This window comes from Rhopalosiphum maidis, chromosome 4 (genome assembly GCF_003676215.2).
Source record: "Rhopalosiphum maidis isolate BTI-1 chromosome 4, ASM367621v3, whole genome shotgun sequence".
Classification (NCBI taxonomy): domain Eukaryota; kingdom Metazoa; phylum Arthropoda; class Insecta; order Hemiptera; family Aphididae; genus Rhopalosiphum; species Rhopalosiphum maidis.
The window spans coordinates 7,688,789-7,711,287 of NC_040880.1; the positions used below are offsets into that span (position 1 = coordinate 7,688,789).

General features: G+C 24.2%; 1 protein-coding gene across 8 annotated transcripts in view; it reads left to right on the forward strand.

Annotated features, from left to right (window-relative positions):
* Window positions 1-22,499, forward strand: part of LOC113557247 (GTP-binding protein Rit2-like) — an 80,028-nt gene that overhangs the window by 55,943 nt on the left and 1,586 nt on the right. For 7 of the 8 annotated variants that reach the window (XM_026962662.1, XM_026962684.1, XM_026962692.1 and 4 more), the window contains 2 exons: window positions 1,746-1,891; window positions 4,689-4,780. In XM_026962662.1, coding sequence (XP_026818463.1) covers window positions 1,746-1,891; window positions 4,689-4,780 — 238 coding nt within the window. Of the gene's footprint in view, window positions 1-1,745; window positions 1,892-4,688; window positions 4,781-19,126; window positions 19,206-22,499 lie in introns of those variants that run through there. The other variant, XM_026962717.1, reaches the window with a different exon arrangement.

Below are 22,499 nucleotides of genomic sequence, written 5' to 3' on the forward strand. Positions count from 1 at the left end.
ACTCATTACAATGACCCACTCAACATTTAATGTACAGCAGAATGAGACCCACTTGCCTACCTTTTTATTCTCTGATTATAAGGATATTATTTAAATATACAATGGTTCAACTTATCTTCATAAAATAACTACTTATTTATCATGACGTTTAAAGTACGTATTATTGCTGATGAGTAATCCCTCTAATATATAATTTTATATCTAAATGGTAACTAACTTACTGTATAATTACTTCAATATAATGAAAAAATTCTATTATTTATTTAGGTATGATGTGTCGTGTTTTTATATATCATAATTCATAGTGACCCTAGTTTAATGTTTTTTTTTTTTTATGTTTATAAAATTTGTTTTAATAATTTTTATTATAATACATCGCCAAAATATTTTGTTACTTGATAATTAATAACATTCTGATGCACCATTATAATTTTAAAATCAAAAAAATTTACCTAAAACTAAACATATTTATTAAATAATAATAGCAATATTAAATTTATATTATAATAAGTTATTAGAATATATTATGATTATTATAAGTTAAGTTCCAGCTAATCTTCACTGATATAGGCATGCACATGGGTGGTGTAATAATGTACATGTGGTTTTAATTTCATCCTTTAAAATAACATTAATTGCATATCATAACTGCCCCTAACCAAAACCCTAAAAAATATATTATAATTTATGGAAACTATTTTTTTTCTTTTCTTAATTTAAAATAAAAAACCAAATATGTTTAACCTTTAAAAAAACAAATTTTTAAAATAAGTACATTGTTATTATTTTTTAAAGTTACTTAGAAAAAAATACAAATTTTTAATGAATAGTTAGAGCGTTACGTAAAGTATAGGAAGGAATGCACACCTGCGAACAATGTCTAAGTACGCCTATGATTACAGGTAATACAATTTAATCGCCAAACCTAGAAAGCTTTCACATTTACAAATAATGAATCAAAGCGTGCAATATGTTTGTACGTTGTACACAACTTTCAACACAATAATTTTAAAATATCAACTTTTGTATAATATTATTATGGTATTACTATTAATTGAAATGAGATTTATAAGAACAATGTTCTATACTTGTGTTATTTCCATTAGACAATATGTAACTAAACAGTATAATGTAAGAATCTTAATAAAAAAATGTATTCAGCTGTTAACAAAATCAATTGATACAAAACAAACGCTTAATGTATTAAAACTATTGTTTCCTGGAATTTCATTTCATAATAATAAAATATTAAGTGGTTCAATTACGGGAATCTCAGAAAATTTAAATCCATCAATAATGTAGATAAGTAGCTGCTCTGGTACAGTATTCAGAGTATTCTGTATCATAATATTCAATAAGCCATATAATAATGGACACAGGTACTCTCAAAATATCGATTCGTCAAAATTACCTACGTAAAACGTTAGACGATAACCATGACACAATAATATTATTATTATTAATATTGTGCTTCATGGTTGAATGTCATTATAAACAAAAATGTTTAAATTTGTTTTAATGTACAACTGTTCATTATATTAAATTTTGTTTCAAATATTGTATATTTGTATATTGTATCCCACGAGAAAGAAAAATCCCACTCGCGTAAGGTGTAAATAACTCAATAATAAACGTTGACCACTTGTGATTTCCAAACCCGTTTAAATTATTATAGAAATTTTCTCGAGAACTTTACCAGCTCTGCTTTTACACTACGATGCGATAATCTTGTTTTATTTTTTCAGTACGGCACTGACAAACAAATTCAAAGCCAACGACACTGTAGAATCGTATAAGGTGGCGTTACTAGGGGCCCCGGGTGTCGGAAAGACCACGATATCTGTACAGTTTTCAACATCAGATTACATATGCGTGTACGATACTTCTATAGGTAAGTAATTTTGATAGTGTATCGAGATATATATTTTCGTATTGAAAATTGGTTACCAACATATTCACTTAAAAAAATATATTCTATAAGAAACAAAAAAATATATATTATTTGTTGATGTATTATACGAAAGAATTATAATACTATAATATAGTATCTGTAAGTATTTAAGTACGAATATTATTTAAATTTTTGATTTTCATAGTTAAAATGTTTAAAGCATACTAATAAGTAGCTTAACCAATATTATATAATATTAAACATTAGCACGACCTATGTGTACTAATTAATTGGATAACATTTATATTTTTACACTATGGCGTATTTTTGGCTTGGATAAATCAAATATATTATTCAATTTAAAATCAAACAAACAATTATGATGTAATACCCCCAAAGGATTATGAAATATTAAAACGAGTTTTTATTTAATTTTAATTGTATATAATGTACAATAAATAATAATAAATTATACAACAAGAAAAGAGATTTTTTTTATTGACATTTTTTTATATCACAAAATATAATATTTTAAACACAATATGCTACGGCTTCTACTATATGTTAAATAAAATATATAAAACTGAAATTGAATAAATACTTATACGCAATAAAAGTAATATGATATTTTATCATACAAATTAATAATATACATAAATATATACCGTAATTATTACTAAATTAACAACATTAAAAAATGTTTATCATTTATTGATTTATGTTTATTTCTTGTAACAAGAAAAACTCAACCTTGTTTACGTATTATTTTCAAGCATATTGAATTTTTTGTTGTACATTTTCTAATTATTTCTTGAGTAAAATAAGTAACACGGTTACATTATTATATCACTATCACATATCATTTGAAGTTTAAAGCAAAATTCGTATACTTTTATAATTACTTGAGTCTTATGTTTCCGTACGTACTACGAAATACCTAACGTTCCGGTCGTGACCACTCGTCCATCACAACTTGTGTTGCTATGGTTACCAATTCATTGTTGGTTTTATAAAAATATTATATAACCACATTTCTAAGGCCTATAGGTCATTTTTATATATTTCTTTATTGAAAATGTTTAACTTGATTTATTTTTACAGTTTATTCCATCACTAAAAATCCACTAAATTCTTTTCTTGTATTAAAATAGACAGTGATGATATAATACTAGCATGTTAATTTAATAAAATAATAACTATTAAATGAAAAATAAAATACATTATTGGTTCAATAGAGCGCTTGAAAAAGTGTAATTTATTTTAAACTTTTAAAAATTATGTTTAGGTATTGAGTATCTATTCATTACTTATTTATTAATTAGTTTATTGTATTTAATTTAACTCAAATAATTATTGATAACAATATTAGGTATATATGTAGCACATATGTAAACAACTTATATTGATTAAAATAAATCAACAATGTATTAGTTATGATAACCTACCAAATTAAAAATATTATCTGTGTGTTCACTGAAGTGGAAAATATTTTATACAACTTCTTTAATCAATCAAAAAAGTTGAAATTCTAGTTTATATTTTACTTTTGATTATGTACGTAATTTAAACAAATAAAACCAAGTTCTGTGAAAATTTGTTGAAAGTCGAAACTTTTATATTTTACAGTTTTTATGAATTCCTATAGTAGATTTTAATAAAACGGGAAATTTAATTGTTTTGTTTCTATAGTTTTTCGAAATATTTTAACTATCAGTTTTTGAAACATAATTTAAACATTTTATTTTAACCTATCTACTATTTTTATTATTTTCATATAGTTATTAGATAATGATAATACACAAAAATTTAATGATGATTACAGAGCATTTGTTTTTATTCTTCGCCATTATAATATTACAGATCTAAAAGAAAAAAAAATTGATTAGATAATAGTTTACAATTATACTAAGTTTGAATTAAATAAAAATATAATTTGAAGATTGTTTGAAAACTAAGTAATGTTAAAAATACTTGAGTACCTAACTGCATTGTTCACAAATACCTAACATATTTTTATAACTATTTATTAATTTCAAAATGTTTATTTGCATCCGGGTAGATTGTTACAAAAATATTATAAACTATCAATATAATATGTGATATTGAGATACTCATGCGTAATGTCCCTATTTGAAATCCAACTGTTTAATTTTACTTTTTAATTACCTATATGGAATTCAATAAACATTAATAAAACATTAAGTATTATTATTATTTAATGTATGATAATTATAATATAAAATGTATAATTAATGAAATTAAGATTGTTGAAAACCATTGATTACAAATTAATAAATAAAGTTTTCTTTTAAACGAAGTTAATTTAAAATAATTAACAACGAAAAATCACCCGAAACATCTACCTTTTTACTTATAATTATATTAATTTAATTTCATAATATAAGATAATCAATTACAATTTTATTTTAAATTGATTCTCTTAAAATTATTATCGTTGAATGCTTCTTAGACTTGAACATATAATATATAAATAATATTATTATTAATTGTATGCAAGATTCATTTTTACATTTTACCTAATAGTACTATTATCATACTCTGCAACTACACCTACCATCAGCATCATTAAAGTAATTTCACACAAAATAAAATCTTTTAATGAATACTAATATTTAGTTCTAACACTATCAATAGCAATGTTATGTAATTATAAATTATTAAAAATTAAAATATTGCATTTTATTTCTTACAATTACAATTACTACATGTATATTGTATACTGGGTAATTATTTAATCGAACAACACTCATTACAATTGTGCATATTTTATTTGTAGATGAAGACTGCGCTTGTCGGACCATCAGAGTGATGATAAATGGGCAGGAAGCTGAACTAACCATCATTGATATACCATATATAGAAATGTCGGTAAGTTTCTTTCGACTAGTATATGTCACCAAACAATAAAAAACAAAATTATTAATTATTAATTTTAATATTTATTGCAAGATGATAAAAACTTATTTTCATTTTAACACTTGTTGTTTTATTTTGAATTTGTTTTAATTACACTAGCCGAGCATATACATAAATGTTTTAGGACAATTTTTAAAAAGCATAAAATAAAAATAACTGTTTAATATACCATGCACAAATTAAAATATAATTCAAAACAAAAATCTTAATTTAATTAAATGTCACAATAATTTTTTTAATGTTTTTTTTAAAATAAACTTAGCAGAAAAATTTCTAAAATTTTCCAACAGGGCTATCAAATTTAGCTAAATAAAACAGATTCCAAACAGAATATTTTTTTAATATTATTTTAAGAGAATCTAGAAGTAATGTATAAAAAATATAGATAATGAAAACAGTCTAGAAGAACTTATTTTTAATAAAATTTTGATAATTTTTAGGTAGACCAAGATTAGGAATCTCAAAATTTTCAACAAATAAGATAAATTATCCTTACATAACATTATAATTATATTATATATTTTAGATTCTGAATAATTTAACTTCGATGAATATATGTATACATTTTATAATGATGAATGTTTTTTTTTTGTCTGTTATCATCTTTTGGAACAGTAAAAATACTTAGATTTTCATTTCATATGATTTTTCCTAAATTCCCTGTATTTTCCTTATAATTACAAGGGAAAAACTAAAAAAATAATAAGAATAAAACGAGAATTTTATACAAAACTTGTAGTTTATTTCAATTTAGTTTAATTTGTGTTCATTAATTTCCGAAGAAAATGTGTGAAAATTAATACAAGATTCCTTTTAAGTTTTTATTACTGTTATAAAAAAAAACAAAAAAGAGTGTAACTTCATATAACAATAATAATATATACTATCACAACATTAGGTAGTTTTAAAACATATAGCACTAGCAACACTAGTCTGTATATAATTCGTAATTTCAGAATAGGATGATTCCAGCTCTGGGAAATTAAGTTTAAGTTTAATAATATCGATAGGCTGAAAAAATGAAGTGAACGAATAAAAATATATTGGTCCGTTTCACAAGATAAATTTTAAAATAAGATACTAAAACTGAATATTTTACGGCCTATAGTAAATTTACCTTATACCTAATATTACTTTTTAATTATGTAAAAACAATTCAGTAGTTATTAAAAAAAAAACTAAAATTACTATTATTTCTCTACACGGTTTATTTTGATATTTTAAGTAATATTGTCATAATATAAGTAACTAATTACAATTGGTTAATCATTTTTAACTTTTATTTGGATATAAAATTAATTAACTAAACTTGTTATAGTTTTGTTTAATAACCGAGTACCTAATCGTAAAATCTTAGAGATAAATGTATTTATTACGTCATACCTACATCACATAAAATAATTATAATAGTTTATTCTCATAAATAGATGTGTATTGGTATCCGATTTAAAAACTATATGATTCAATATTTGTATAGATTATAATTTATAATTTAAAAACTTATATCAATATTTTAATTTAATATACAATTCCTCTTTAGTCAATTTGATAAAAAATTACAATAATATAAAGTATTTAATGTAGGTACATATTATATATATATATATTGTAGCAAAATTTGGATCCATTACGCATTTCGTTAATTTTTTGAAACCAAATCGTAGTTATTGAATCATGTATATATTAGCATCGAAAGTATAATATTTCACGTTCAAGTCCATCAACCTAAACTCTTCAATTTCGAAGGTAAATCATTTTCTCTTTAAGTTGTAGGTACCAAATATAAACTATAACTACCTAGTTCAATATTTTTAAGTTTTACATAAGGTGTATTCAGAAAATATCAATAAAAACTGAATAGAAAACTACCAAGGAAGTAGTAGATGTCGATGTCATTTATACACATTGTTAACGCAAAGAGTAGAGGAGGGTCATTCCCTTGGAGTGACTATTTAATAAATATGGTTTCTCTTTGAAAACGTCACGCGTTTACAATTGCCGTACAACTACCTACATAGTTTATGGCTCACACCGATTCAATTCTCAATATTGAAAGCATTTCTATTGCGTGCAACGTTGTTCACCAACACCATAACCGCTACCGTCACGCGCCACCAATTGAGTAGGACTTACTCATATATAGATCGTCGAATTCGTATTTCCAAGTCATCAAACCTCTTCTCCACCCCCGCCTTAACCACCGTAAACATATGACATAGATACAAAGTATTCATTCAAACCGATAATTTGTTACCTGTCGAGCCGATGACAAGACCTACATCTATATCAGTCATAAAGATCAATTCCACCGTCAACGATTGGCAGCAAGTTCAGTTTAAAATAAATTATAAATTTGCGTCCTATTTCTCCACTTCCTCCTCAGAACAAAAGAACTCTTGAACAGAATTTGATTACTTTTACGACGAATGGTAAAGACCATTTTTTATTTCATCCAAACTATAATAACCATTATAATTTATATAAGACATTATGCTAATTTATTAACAACTACACTGTACTAACACATTTAAATGTTTTCATTAAAGTTAAATTGTCATGTATTTTATTGTATTACTATCGATAAAATTATTAGTTACAGTAGTATATAACTGAAATATGTTTCAAACTTTTGCAAAAATTTATACATCTTGGCAAAAACCTATCTGATGGATAATAAAATACAACGTCCACTAAAACTTAAAATTTAATCATTTTGTTGTTTTTGTTGTGTACACAACATGCAGAATAGGTGTCTATAGTGTACCTCATCATCGAGGAAATCACTGCAAGTTATATGCTATTTGACTTCAATTATAAATTATTGTATAAGAAAAACGATTTTGAGCGAATACGTTTTATTAATATAATTTACTATTAATAATAAAATAGATTAATTAATATTTTCTGAAGAAAACATTACATTAATCATATTATTATATTATTTAAATACATATATATATTATTTTTTTATCAACTTTTAAGTCAAATGGTTCATCAATTTACCAGTATGAAAAGTCTGTATTATGAAATAAATAGTCAATAGCATAAAATGAATTCAATTGTTTTTAAAATGTCATGAGGCATATCAAACATAATAATAAATGTAGAAGTTTCAAATTACATCAAAAAATATTTTTAAATGAAATAAAATTACTTAAATACTTAATTTTGTTTAAATTCAAACTTAAGATTTCTATAAGAAATTCTTACGACAATGGATATTCCCGTATAATAATATATTCTCTTCAAACAATTTCTGATTTTTGTTGTAATTTAATATAAAATAACTGCAAATACTTAAAAATTTCATCAAATAATTTCCTATATATTATGGTATAATTTTCAAAATATTTTGAATCTTTTAAGCTATTTCTAGGCAATTGAAATTATCGACATTTTTTCTATAATTGTTGATAAAAATATTCGCCTAGTCAAAATTCTTGAAAATTGATCACAAGATTTCACACAAGTTGTTTTTATATTTATTTAAAAATTATAAAAATATATAGGCACAATTTTTTTTACGCATTTATTCGTAAAGTACAATATTTTAAAGAATCCATCAATACGACAATAATTTACAAAATACAAGTATTTTGTAGTAAAATGTTTATAAAATTTTCAATTTTTATAGCAAAGATTTGAAAATCTAATACATTTTCCTTATAAGTAGTTCATACTGTAATTAAAAAATCTAAAAAAATACAAATAACATTTTTTAAATATATATTTGTAGTTAAATTTAAACAAAATTAAACATTTTAAAAATGAATAACGGTGTTAATTATTTTGTTATAATTTAAAAACATTATTCTTGAGGACTTAAAACTTAATAAAGATATACTACACATTTTACTAAATATAATGATATTTTTGCATTTTATTTAGATTAAATTTAAGATATTATTAATTTATACTATTAAACTTATTCACACTGTTTTACAATATTTACACTATTTACAGTAAGGTATTATTAACTTAAATAATTGAATACCAATACTATAATAAGTATAATATGGTATATAAATATAAATTATTGTAATAATTAAATACTAATAATCTAATAACTATAATGTTTTCTGAAAAAAATAAATCAACTTACCGTAATACTAAAAGTAAAGTAAATTCCCTTAACTTAATAAACTTAATGATAAGAGCTAACAGGCAGTTTCCACTCAGAATCATTTTTCGTATATAAATGATATATCATAGAATTAAAATTTAATACATTTATTACTATGACCTACTGTATCCTTAATGTACAACAGATCAATACCCATTACCTTTTAAAAATTAAAATTATTATGCTAATATTTAGTGAAAAATTGTTGAAACTTTCAAGTTTCTATTGTTATTCGAAATACAACAAAATATTAAAATACATTTTAACTAAAGTTATATTTACGTAAAAACTTACGTTTTTCATTAATTTATTTTTTCCTAATTATTTTGAAAAGTAGGTTTAATGGGAATCTTTTATTTTGACTTTCTAAAAATACCAATATATTAGGATATCAATTACAATCACTTTCCTATCAGCAAAAATGTTGAAATTTAAATTTGAAGCATTTTTTCTACTATAAATCCATCTATACCTAGTACACAGAAAAAACAACATTCACAACACTCAACAATCAATACGCATTCGTTACCCACTCGGAATCTAAAATATATTTTAATTAAATAAAAACTAATAATAGTTACGTGTTTACATAATTTGTGAATCGTTTTTTTTTTAATATTAATCCACTTTATATTTATGGATATTTATTGTAACATAATATTATATAATGGTGTATATTCGCAGATTAATGTTTTAAGATAATTTGTACACTTTCCTTCATAATATGCAGTTATTCCGTTTTCGTCACTAATCCTATACTTATATAATTACGGTACTATAGACATTAAGGCCATATCATAAATTTTATAAAATCGTATATTATATTAAAAATATATCATAATTAGTTGAATTAATAATAATAATAAAACTAACAATTTTGTACATGTGATAAAGTTTTTAATATGAAAATACATTATTCGAATGAAAAACCTGCTCGAACACGTTATTGTTCTGCAAACCAATTATCTATCAAACAGTATTCATTTCAACACCCAATTACCTAATTAGACGCAATATCGCATGATCATAAGTTTGAATTTTTTTTTCATTTCAAAACTACCTATGAATTAATAATGTACTATATATGTAGAGGGTGTGACTTTTATCTCTAATCTTTCTGTAGCGTTTTAATAATAATTATCAAGTAACATGTGTAGGCTGTATTTTTTTTCCGCGTGAATATACCTATTATAAATACTTGTGATACAATGGTCACCAAAAATCGGAATACATTTTTGAGTTGATAGTTCACAATTCACACCTATTTTATCTTTTAACCAGCAAATATTAATAGTAAAATTTTGTTATTTTTTCTAAATTCTACAATCCATAAAGTAATAACGCACTTACTTTGTAGTATTCCGTAATATGATACTACTATGTTAGTGCATACTGCATACCATTTTTTACGGTTTACAGATTTTTACTTCGCTAGTAAAATTGTACTCTGTTTACATAATTTTACAATGTTAAAATTGAATGACTGTAAATTCTATTAAATTTAATTATCCACACGAATCGAAATAAACATTTAATCATTACAGCTACATCACTCAAAAATAATAAAATTGCTCCATTAATGCTCAATAGTAATAAGCTCAAAGTATATAAATAATGAACAAAAATGATGACAGGCTGTCAGTGCTATACCCTGCAAGAACATTATGTATTTCGGTTTAATAGTTACTAAAACGCGTCCACGGGGGCTATAAGAATAATTAATTCGTATTAGCAATTCGAACATATTATATATTATTCAATCATCAGAAAAAGCTTTTTAGACTATACGTGCCAAGCGGTTTATAAATATTTTTTCTGGTAATAAAAAAACTCCAAAAATATCCAATAATACCTACTTTGAAATTAAAAATTAAGTACTTTAAATAGTTAGCATAACAAAAATCATAATATTCTCGTAAGAATATTCAAGAAAATACTAATAAACAGTTAAAGGCATATTATAAGATGATACGCCTTTTTAAATGTAAAATTTCATGTTGATATTTCATAGTTATATACCTTCAGAATATTGTGTTGTATGTGCCTACATATATGCACAATTCCAATGATAAAATAAAATATCTTAAAATATTAAGTTCTATAATACTTATATAGTTATATCAATAAGTCATAACCCACTTAATTTTTTTTTTTTTTTTGAGAAATGTATATTACCTATTATTAAACACAAACATATTAACATCATCGATAACATAAAACTCATGTCTTTATTAAGTGTAAAAAACATACACGGGTTTGTTAAATTTGAATTCAATGATATATCTTTGTAGTTTGTATACGAAAAACGATTCTGGGGGGAGACAGTCGGAATCCTTACTTATTCTATATACCACGTATATTTCGTAATATGTTTTTTTTTATATAGCTATTGAAACCATTTTTTTTACTTTAGTAAGAAGATATATTTTTTTTAAAACTTACAAAAATCTTTTATTACATTTTAAAACCTTAGGTATAAAAATAAAATTTTTATAAATTTCTACCTACAAAATAATTTAATAATTTTTAAGATTTTAACGATTTTAGTAAAAATTCTAACTTCAAATTCCTATAAAAATATATGATGACTATAGATTTTTGATAATTATTAATTTTGAGATAAACTCTTAATGAGGAGCTCTGTTTGGAATTTTCAAGCATTTATACTCGATCTACAGTTATTCGTTTTCAATTTACACAAAAAAAAAAAAAAATCGATTTTGTTAAAAATTAGATATGCGTAAAAATTTTCTGTATCCCCGTAATTTATTTATTTTTTTTTTTGATTATAAAAAAGAGAAAATTATTGAAAATTATTACTGAAACTTCTTTAAAGTACAAAAGATTCAATTTATAATTCAAAACTACCCCCATTTTTGAAAATTGAAGCATTTCATCGATTACTTATTTTGTACTCGTACAAAAAAAAACTCATCGTTGTATAATCGATACATCCGTCACTCTGCTCAGAATGTAAAGTATAATAATTACAATTAAAATATTTTCAACATCAGTTTATCTTGAAATTATAAAAATAAATATTTCTTAGAATGTATACAATAATTGAAAACCATCATTAACTATTCTATTCTTTTTTTTTTGCTTACCTGATCACTTTTTTTATTACCTATTTCATTATTTGAATAATCATTGGTTTTAAATGATTGTTAACATTTTACCATTCTTATTAATAAATATATCTTCTATAAAAATAAGTAGGTTATTAATTACATTATTTGTCATTCAATTTGATACGAGATTTATCTTAAATAGGTCACACTAAATAAGAAATTAATTTGTTTGTTAATTATTGAGTTAACGTGTGCATAGTGCATATATTTATAATAATTTTTGATATCTTTTGTCTGCAAAATAAACTACTGGTTAATAAAAAGAAGACATTTTATTTTATATTCAAAAGTATAATTCACTTACATAAAAATAACAATCAAGTTTATAATAACGTCTAGATTATTATTTATTAAATACAATTAATCAATGAACAGTGAACATATTATTATTAGTTATGCAACCACCTGGCTTACTACCAAATAAATCAAGCCATCATATGTAAAACACAATATTCACCAACACCATATGAGATTTAAGTTGATGTATTTATATTATCATATAACGAAAACACAATGCCAATTTAATCGAATTGACCCCAATAATAATTTTAGATCTAATCCGCAAAGCCTTTGACATTTTAGTGTTTCCCTTTAATATAATATGCATTATTAATTCTCATATTGGAGATTATTTTCACTTAAAATATTACTCCCGTAGGACTGTTATTTATATGAGATATTTTTTAACAGTTATTTTTAATTAGGACATTTTTTTAAATATATAAACCGATTATTCTGTAACTTATATACCATAAATTAGCTTGTGCTATTTATTATTATATTATAATATCTGTACCAACTAAACTCGATGAATAAAAACAATATTTATTTTTAAAAATTTAAGTTATTTAAATTGCATAATTATACAAGATGGTAATTGGGCATTTAAAATTGTTTCGTTCCATGGGAGAGCAGTAAAACAAAGCTGTATATTAGCATTAAAATACTACACTATAGGTTTATTTTACCTATATACCTATATGCCTACTATTAAAAATGTATAAACCCGTATTCGGGCGGACACAGAATGGCTATTTTATAATATTATTTGATCCCTTTTTACTGCAAAATCAATTATTCGATGAGAATTAAATATAGGAACAAACTCCCATGTGTTTTGGGTTTTTTAAATGCATCTGACAATTTGAGAAAGAGAAAGACTTTTCTAAGTAAACGAAAACATGATGAAAGTAAAAGTAATTTTGACTATGTAAAAAATGTCAACGTCACAAAACTAATGTCCAGCGAAACTCAGGAACATTCTTTTAGTCAGTTTTTAATGAACGATAAAAGAATTTGATCGTCATCATAATGCCTTGATCTACAGTGACGTCGGGATAATTACATTTTTTTAATTTAGTTTTAATTACATTTTTAAATACATTAGTGATTGATTATATTTTTTAAAAAAAAACATCAATCAAGTTAATTAAAAAAAAAACTCTTAAAAAGTAAGAGAAGATTATATTTTTAACCATTACCCTTAGAAAACTATAGTAAGAATGTTCAATTTATTCTTAAATTCATAATATTATAAATTTAAGGATATTAAAATGTTGTTATTTTAGAACGCATTATACAATCAAATATTGATAAAAACTAAAATTATATATATTATTATGTTAAAGATTATTATCAATATTACTAATTTCTTCATAACTTATAGTATAAAATGTAAAGGTGGTGATAGAACTTGAAAGTATACATTTTTTGAATATTAAATTTGTAGATCATTATTCAGGGTAATTTGAATGAAAAATGTATTAATTCATGTTAAATTATACTAATTATTTATTCGATAACTACTATTAGATTAAAACTATAATCTAAAATATTCATTAAATGAATAAAAATTCAAAATGCAATCCCGAATAAATCTTAACAAAATGTAATGAAAAATGTTGTACATAGAAAATAATATGAAACAGACTTTTAATATTATAAATGAGAATGTATAAATTTACAGACAAGTCTTCAGATATTTTATTCTTGTAATTATACAATTATGTAATGTCAATTGTGGTGTTTTTCCAATTAATTTAATATAATTCATTTTTTACAAATTCAAATACCTATATGTTATATAATAAATAATTTATTTGCGAAATCAAATCAAATCAATTAGTTTTTTCAAATATCGTAAGTGTTTTTTTTAATATATAATTTATGTTTTGTAACTAATCTTATAAAATATTTAATGTCACAATAAATTATTATAAGTTTTGTTTAAAAAAACCAATACTTTGATTCTGTGTATTCACATATTATATACGACTTCTATCAAATAACTCATAATATTGAGAAATTATTGAAACTTTAAACTTTGCTTTAACACTGTAATATGTGTAAAAATACTAAAATATGATGATTGAAGTCATAGAACTATATTTATTGCACAACTCCAACACGAATCTAAGATAATATTATAAATTATAATATAAACGGTTTTTGAAAGAACTTTGAGTATTTACAGGATTACATTCCTAGAAAAATTTAGCTTATTTATTAACAAAACAGTAGCCCATGCATATAAAATAAACTAGAAATAAGACACCTATTCATTTTGAATCTATCTGTGTGTTAAATGGACATTCGACACGATGAATTTATACGTAAACGTGCCGTTCAAAAAGGGATTTCAATTTATTATCCAGGCTTCAACTTAATGACCGATTGTGCAAATAAAATTTAATTTTGACGCTTTTTATACGGTTTTAAAACATTTTTATTTTCAATTATTGTTGGTATATGTATGAAAATCATATAAGCATTAATCGCTCTTTAAGTTATAATTGAAAATTATATTGTAATCGAATAAATAATTATTTTATTTAATAATGTTTAACTATTATTAAAAACTAATTATCTTTGAACTATATTATTATGTTATTAAAGGTATACATAGGCCCAATTTATGATTGCACAAGATACCAAAAAAATGTCTTCGTCCCAACATCTTGAACAACAATTTTTAGCAAATATAACTTTGCTTAGAAAAAAACATGTGTACTTTCTTTCGTGCGGCCTAAATATAACATCGCTTGTTTCTGTACAAATCGATTCCGTCAATCTTGTTATACCTACTCATCTTTCCTGTCACATTTCACTCCTATTGAATAAATTATATTATTTGTAAACGGAGACAAACTATAATATTGTTTTTATAATATTTTCGGATACTCTTGAAATTTTTAGTAATAAATATTACAGCTTGAGATATTTCGCTTTTGTTCGTCGAAGATAATGACGACGCTCATACTATATTATACATAAGACGTGCGTATTACGTGATACGCAAACGAATTTTGAATGTTCTACATGATCGTTAATGAGAGATTTTTGTGGTGTTTACTACGAGTCAGGAAGCTGCAATAGATTGAAAGTTCTAATGTGCTCCAATAGTTTAACATTGTTGTAAGTTCTATTGACGTACGTTTACTGAATAAATTATAAGAAAAACTCTTAAGTAGCCGGCTAAGTGATTGTTGTTATTTGTTTTATTAATTTTCGCGTAAATTAGTCCTATAGACTTTCATATTTATGAATAGCTTATTTTTTTATTTTTTATTTGCTAAGTATCAACTGAGAATTAGAGTAAATTTAGTTAGTTGATAGTTAATAGTCAATTTGTTCAGCTTATTGTTGAGTGAAAGTTACCAACACTTGTTTATCTACATGTGTTTCACTTTTACGAAACTGATTTGCCATCAGTTTATTACGGGTCCAAGATAAAGTAGATAAATACCCGTTTCACCTACAAATTCGAAAAAAAAATTTAAACCAAATTTTTAGATATTATATCTTGACAGTTAAAATATATAACTAACAAGTTAGTTATTTCTTATCAATTACAATTTTAAAGTACAGTTACCATAATTCAAACAGATATTCACTAGTTTCACTTTTTTCATATTTTTATTTTTTCCTTCCAAAAAACAAAGAACGGGTAGGTGGGAACTGTTTGCCACAATACTACCACCAGGTCCCTACACTTTTTTTACGTAGAACGTATATAGTATACTTAATGATATTAAGTTATCCAATCTTAAAGCGCTGATGAATAGCAGCATTCGGAAAAAAGATTCTTAACATACTTATCTCTGTTAAACCATTTCTGATATTTCTTTGTAAATTGTTGACAATTGTTGGAAGTTTATCCATAGACTTGTAGATACTTTCAAGCAAATATAAAATCAGACGTTTTCGGAGTAATACGCGATTTACGATATATAAAAGAGCTACGTCGTGAAACTTTTTTAACTTCTTTCTACTTGGAAAAATATAAACAAGAAAATAATATAATGTATAATAATAAAAATTTTGAAAAAATCATTTTCAAATCCAATCACATTGAATTGCTTAGAATCTATAAGTATAAAAAATAAATGTATATGATTTGAAATTGTTGTTCATATTATTTGGTTTTGAACTTCGACTATCTTCTAGTCATACTCAGATTTTGATTACTATGAAAACTGCTTTGTGTTGCAAATAAATTTGAAATTCTTATTTTTATTTTTGTGATATAAAACAAAAAAAAAAAATTCTAAGTATACTTTTATGTGAAGCTTGGGGATTTTCTATTGACTTTCACTCCTTTTAATTTCAAGATATTTAATCGTCATATGTAAATACCGATATATAAACATAACAAAATAAAACATACCTGAACAAATTTTTAAAAATCTTTCAAAGACAACTAAATTACATATACTTAAAAAATGTTTTAAATATATGTATAATATATCAAAACATAATTCATAGTTTTATTTTATGAATACATATATAATGAAAAATATATTTAAATGTCTATTTGAAATATATTTGAAAAATCTTTTTAACGAGTATATAAGTATAAATTGTAATGTTCACTGTAGCTCAAGTAATATATCATAATTTTATGTAGGTATATATATATAAATATATTATCGTATTTATACTAAAAGGATATAAAACAATTTGTTTAAATGTATGTTTATAAACATATTTTTTTATTTATTGTATGATATATATTGAATTTTCAACGTCTCGGACGCAAAAAAATAATCCCTTAACACCTCTATTTTATATTTCCTGCACACTCGCCCCCAAAAAAAAATCTGAATCCATATAACATACACTGGAAAAGGTTGAAGTTGAGATTTCACCAAAAAATATTACTGTGGTATCTATAATGTACGTCCTCGATAAATCTCCTCTTATTTTCTCTTACGTATTTATGAAAGGTCTATTCAGACTTATAACTTTACTTGTATCTAATGTTCAGTATTAAATTACATAAGTGATAAGTGAGTTTGATTCATTTTTAATGGTATACTCTTTTATTTTTTGGCTGATGCTTTATTAAACTCCATACAACTTTACTCACTTTAAATTGAATTTAAGACTTGTTTTTTGTGCGTTTTGTACTTTTTTTTTAATGTATAATATCCACATATTATAACGGTTTTCAAATGCTTATGCTACTTAGGTTTTCTAACCTTTAAGGCTATATTTTATATTTTTGTGTTTTAGCTAAATTCATTTTTTTGATAATAAATACGTGATGACATACTAGGTTATTTCTTCCTATTTAAATCTATTTTATGAAAGCCAATGTCTGATTGTTATACTAATCTAAAAAAGAAAGAGATTATAGTTATATTATATTATAGATAATATATGTATACATATACTATAATATTAGGTATATGTATATTAATAAGAAACTTAGTTTGACCATATGTTAAATTTTATAATTTTACTTTGTCATTGAAAAAAAAAAGTATTTTTAAAGTTTAAAAAAATACACTATTACATTCAAATTTATATCTAAAAATCACATCAAATTTAAAAGCTATCATAGTAGATACATATTTTCATATTATTAATTTTTAGAAATCAACAGATAAACACTACAATACATGTTAAATTCAATATAATATATATATATTATTCACTACATTATTGGTGTGATCGAAAATAAATACCAATAAAAATGTCGCATATCATATTATAGTGTTGAGCATTGAATATAAAAATTTATACTTGTCTTAAAAACTACAATGTATATTCATTGCGTAATGATTTGCATAAGAAGCTCACATAGGATCAGAAAAATGACGGAAACAATTTACCCATTCAATAATCCTACGTGTTTGTTAAAGCCGTTTTGATATAATCTTCATCTACTCAATTATGTTTTTTATTCCTAAGAATGAACCTCTTGATATTATATAGGTATGTAACTGTGTGGTTCAATGTGTGCCAATCGCTCACTGAATTTTGCACTCACAAATCTGTTTATACTAGGTTCATAATAGTGTTCTCTTCATCATATATGTCGTTTACACTTAAACTCACTTAACCTAATTTCACGAAGAAAAAAATATTTTTTCAAACTTCTTTTTCAAACTTATGTTCATTCAAGTTAAAAATCAATAACACTAATGTCATCAAGTAAAAGTCAAAAATTGAACCTGAGATTTGCTAACGTAATTGAACACAAATTATGTGAAAGTAATGTAATAAAATCATTATTACTGTAGAAACTCCATTTTGAGCGCTATTCATTTTATTTTACTCTTAATATACAAATATATATAGTAAATTCATTACATCATTAAAAATAAAATTTATATTTGTAATTATTGTTTTTCTTTTTACAATAGTATTTATATTGCCTATAGCTTAAAAACAATAATTTTATGATCATATTAATAATACACAATAATAAGTTTTAATTTATACGAGTTCATTAATAAAAACGTAATCCAAAATAAATGTGTTCAAAATAAAATTTTAAAAAGCTGATGATTATAGTGATAGGTATAAATGCACAATAGCTGATATAAATATAAAAGCTACATACCGAAGTTGTATTATAATATATAGGCTATTATCGAGACGTTCAATTTTCTGATCGAATTATTTGAGTGGCATTAAAAGTATCTGTAAATCGACATTGGCTCGAAACCATTTAAAAATGGCATAATTGCATCGTCGCGTATATTGCACATGCACACAGATGACTAATTTAATTTTAATAAATTGATAATTTTGCAGATAGTTCTACTGAATAATATCGAAGACATTTTTGTTGCTCTGTTTCTCAATTAAATTGAGATGGACAAATGTACGCGGCAATCGATACCGTATAGTAGATGGTGAAGTACGTACACAATCCTAATGAATTTCTTGATTCTCATAATCTATCCGGACTGCTCCAACCTCACGTAATGCATTTAATAATAATTGGTATTACTATTATTTTGTTGTTACGATATCTTACACCACCAAAACTATAGAGCAACACTCGATTACACGTATAGCTATTTCCTAACCTAACTTGGGTGAATCAATCGCAGTGGAAATATTATCGCTTCTTCTTGAACGGATCTCATGTTTGAGATCCCAGTATTGTGTATTCTATGGTTAGAGACGTAAGGCGGGACATTTATTCATTTCTTTGGCTCGATATTTTGAAATTATCAAATCATACTGATATTAGATTTTTTGCCCCATAATTGAAAGCCATACATCCAGATGGGTTTAACAAGAGATTTATAAATGAGAAGTTTAGTATTGTATGTGTGTGTGTGTCTATGTGTACCTATTTATTTTTAACACAAAATGTTTTCAATCATCGATAATTTAAATTTAGTCCTTGAGATTACTTACCATGTAAGTCTATGATCTAATATTAATCCTAGAAATTTGATTTAGGTACCATATTTATATATAAAAACCTCCGGTCAAGGGGAAAGTCTGAGTGTAAGTATAGAATGGGCAGATTTTGATTGGTTTATTTTGAAATGTAATTTAGTGTATCAATCTCCCATAAGGGTACGATGATTTTGGAGATTAAGTGAAGCTATAACCGAGTCAGGGCTGATGGAGATTATAACCGACAATTATCAGCATATTCAGCATGTTAGCAACCAAGATGTTTGGAGCGCAGTTAACGAGTTATGTCCCAATGATAAAAGTGGGGTACACGAATTGAGTCCCAACTGTTTTATAAAGTTTTACACGAGTTGTATTGCTGATAAATTCAAATCGATATTTTTCATAAGAATAAAATATATCGTTTCGTTAATTAAAATATTAAAGTTTTTATAAATTTAAATCGAGAAATTTGTCCATTTCAATGTTGTATAAATACCAACATATATTTCACAAGATATTTACTGAATACAATTTTTCGATTCTGTTCATTATTATTATAGTGTGGAGATAAGGTATACGTGGAGCTACGACGAGTATAATATGACTTTTTTATATGAACTTTTGTATTTTTTGTGTAAAATATTATAATATATAACATACTATTGATTTTTTAATAGAAAAATTCACGATTTGAATTTATAAAAAATTTTTATTTAAATGTTTGCTTTATGTGTAATTTTATTAAAAATATTAATATACTTATTTTTATTTTATATTTATTAGAAACAACGTTGATTTTTTTTTAGCTTATATTACAATTTTTACTATAATAATATGACTTTTTTATACGAACTTTTTCATTTTTCGTGTAAAATATTATCATATATAATATACCTTTAAATTTTTTAATAGACAAAATCACGAATTGAATTTATAAAAATTCGTGTAACCTGAAAAAACTACGGGACACAACTCGTTTGCAGCCATTTGGAGAAGACAATTGTTTGGTAGCATAAATCGTATAAAGAACAGAGGAAAGTAGGCATCCTTGGAAGACACTAGTAGAAATATTCGCTATACTACTTGAGAGTACATCACTAAATTTAATTTAAAAATATCGATTTGACAGATAAGATTTAATGATTAAAAATATACAAGATTTTTTTTTATTCAAAAAGTAATTCATCAAAATCCTGTCAAAAACTTTTTAAATATTTAAAAAGGCGCATGTTACATGTTTATTTTTTTCAAGTGAGTCGGAGAAAATGTATTATAAGAGTGGAGTACTGGAGTGCTCTGCAGGTAAATTGCTGTACTTTCCATTAACCATTATATGGACTATTGATTGTGACTGCATTCTGATGCGAATCGGATCCATTATTTGTATTTATAGTTTTAGTTGTATTTGGCTGCTTTAGTAATATTACTATAATAACAAGTAGTAATTTCACTTAGGTATATATTTAATTATTTTATCCATTATAGTTTCTATAACGATAACGGCGGCGAGACTGCTAGCGACAGCATACCGTTAATGAATATATCTTAGATAATTTCAAGTCCGCTAAGGCGAATACTGATTAGAAACAATTTGTAATATACATAAGCCTGATACAAAGGCGAGTACAAGGGGGGATTGGGGGCAATTCCCCCCCGTTCACAAAAAAACTATCATATATTCCAACAAAGCTATTTTTTTAAATAGATGATGACCTTTTTTCAGTTGATAACTTATTAAAAAATTCCCCCCCTCGTTTAGGACCACTGTATCTGCCCTAGGCCTGACAGATGGTAGAAGTACGTATTTTTTTATTTCATACTTACGACGTAAGCAAGTGAGTTCATATAAATATTAAATAGATAAAATATATGAACGTTTATAAAAACATTACTCATTTTTAGACTTTAGTAAACCATATTCAATATTCATTAAAATTTAAGGCAAGTAATCAAACATAGAGGGAGCACAGCGTACGTCAATGCCTGCGTACCGTATAACCGCTATCGCTAAACTGAGTTTACAAAATTAAAATCAGATTAGCTTAAGCCTCACAACTTTGTCACAGTAAAAAGCCTAAATGTAAAACCTAAATAATTTTGACCGACTACGACAACCTCAATACATAACATTTTAAAGAAAGTCAGCTGAAAAAAATTTAAAAAAAATATAATTATATTTATTACTGTTAAATATAGTTTAAATTATAAAAATTATCTATCGATTTCTGTAGTTAATATAAAAAAATAAATACAGTTTTAAAATGGTCAAATAAATGTTTTTATTACACTAATTACCTGAAACCTGATAAAAATAAACAACTATTGTTTTCTTTGATTTTTCAATTTAATTTTAAAACCTATCTTTTAAGGCATTGTATAAAAGCGACCGTATTAATATAATATGTTAATTTATTACACATATGTACTTATTAAATTAGCATTTAATAAATATAAATAATATAATATGTTTGAAAATAATTAGTTAAAAAGGTAGTCAAGTAGGTACCGCTCGTTTGTACATTAAAGACCGAGTAGGCTATAATGAATTTGTTAAATTTAAATTCATTAAATAGGTAATATTATATCATTCTATAAAAACGAATCTGAGCCAAAACTTTCTGTTAGCCTATCACTAAGTTAGGTGATTTATTTAACTTCTAGTATTACGGTATAGATTGATTTAATTTTTTCATAGAACGTTACAATTATTAAATTATTAGAATTTAATTATTATAATAATATATATTTATACCATATTATATAAACTTAA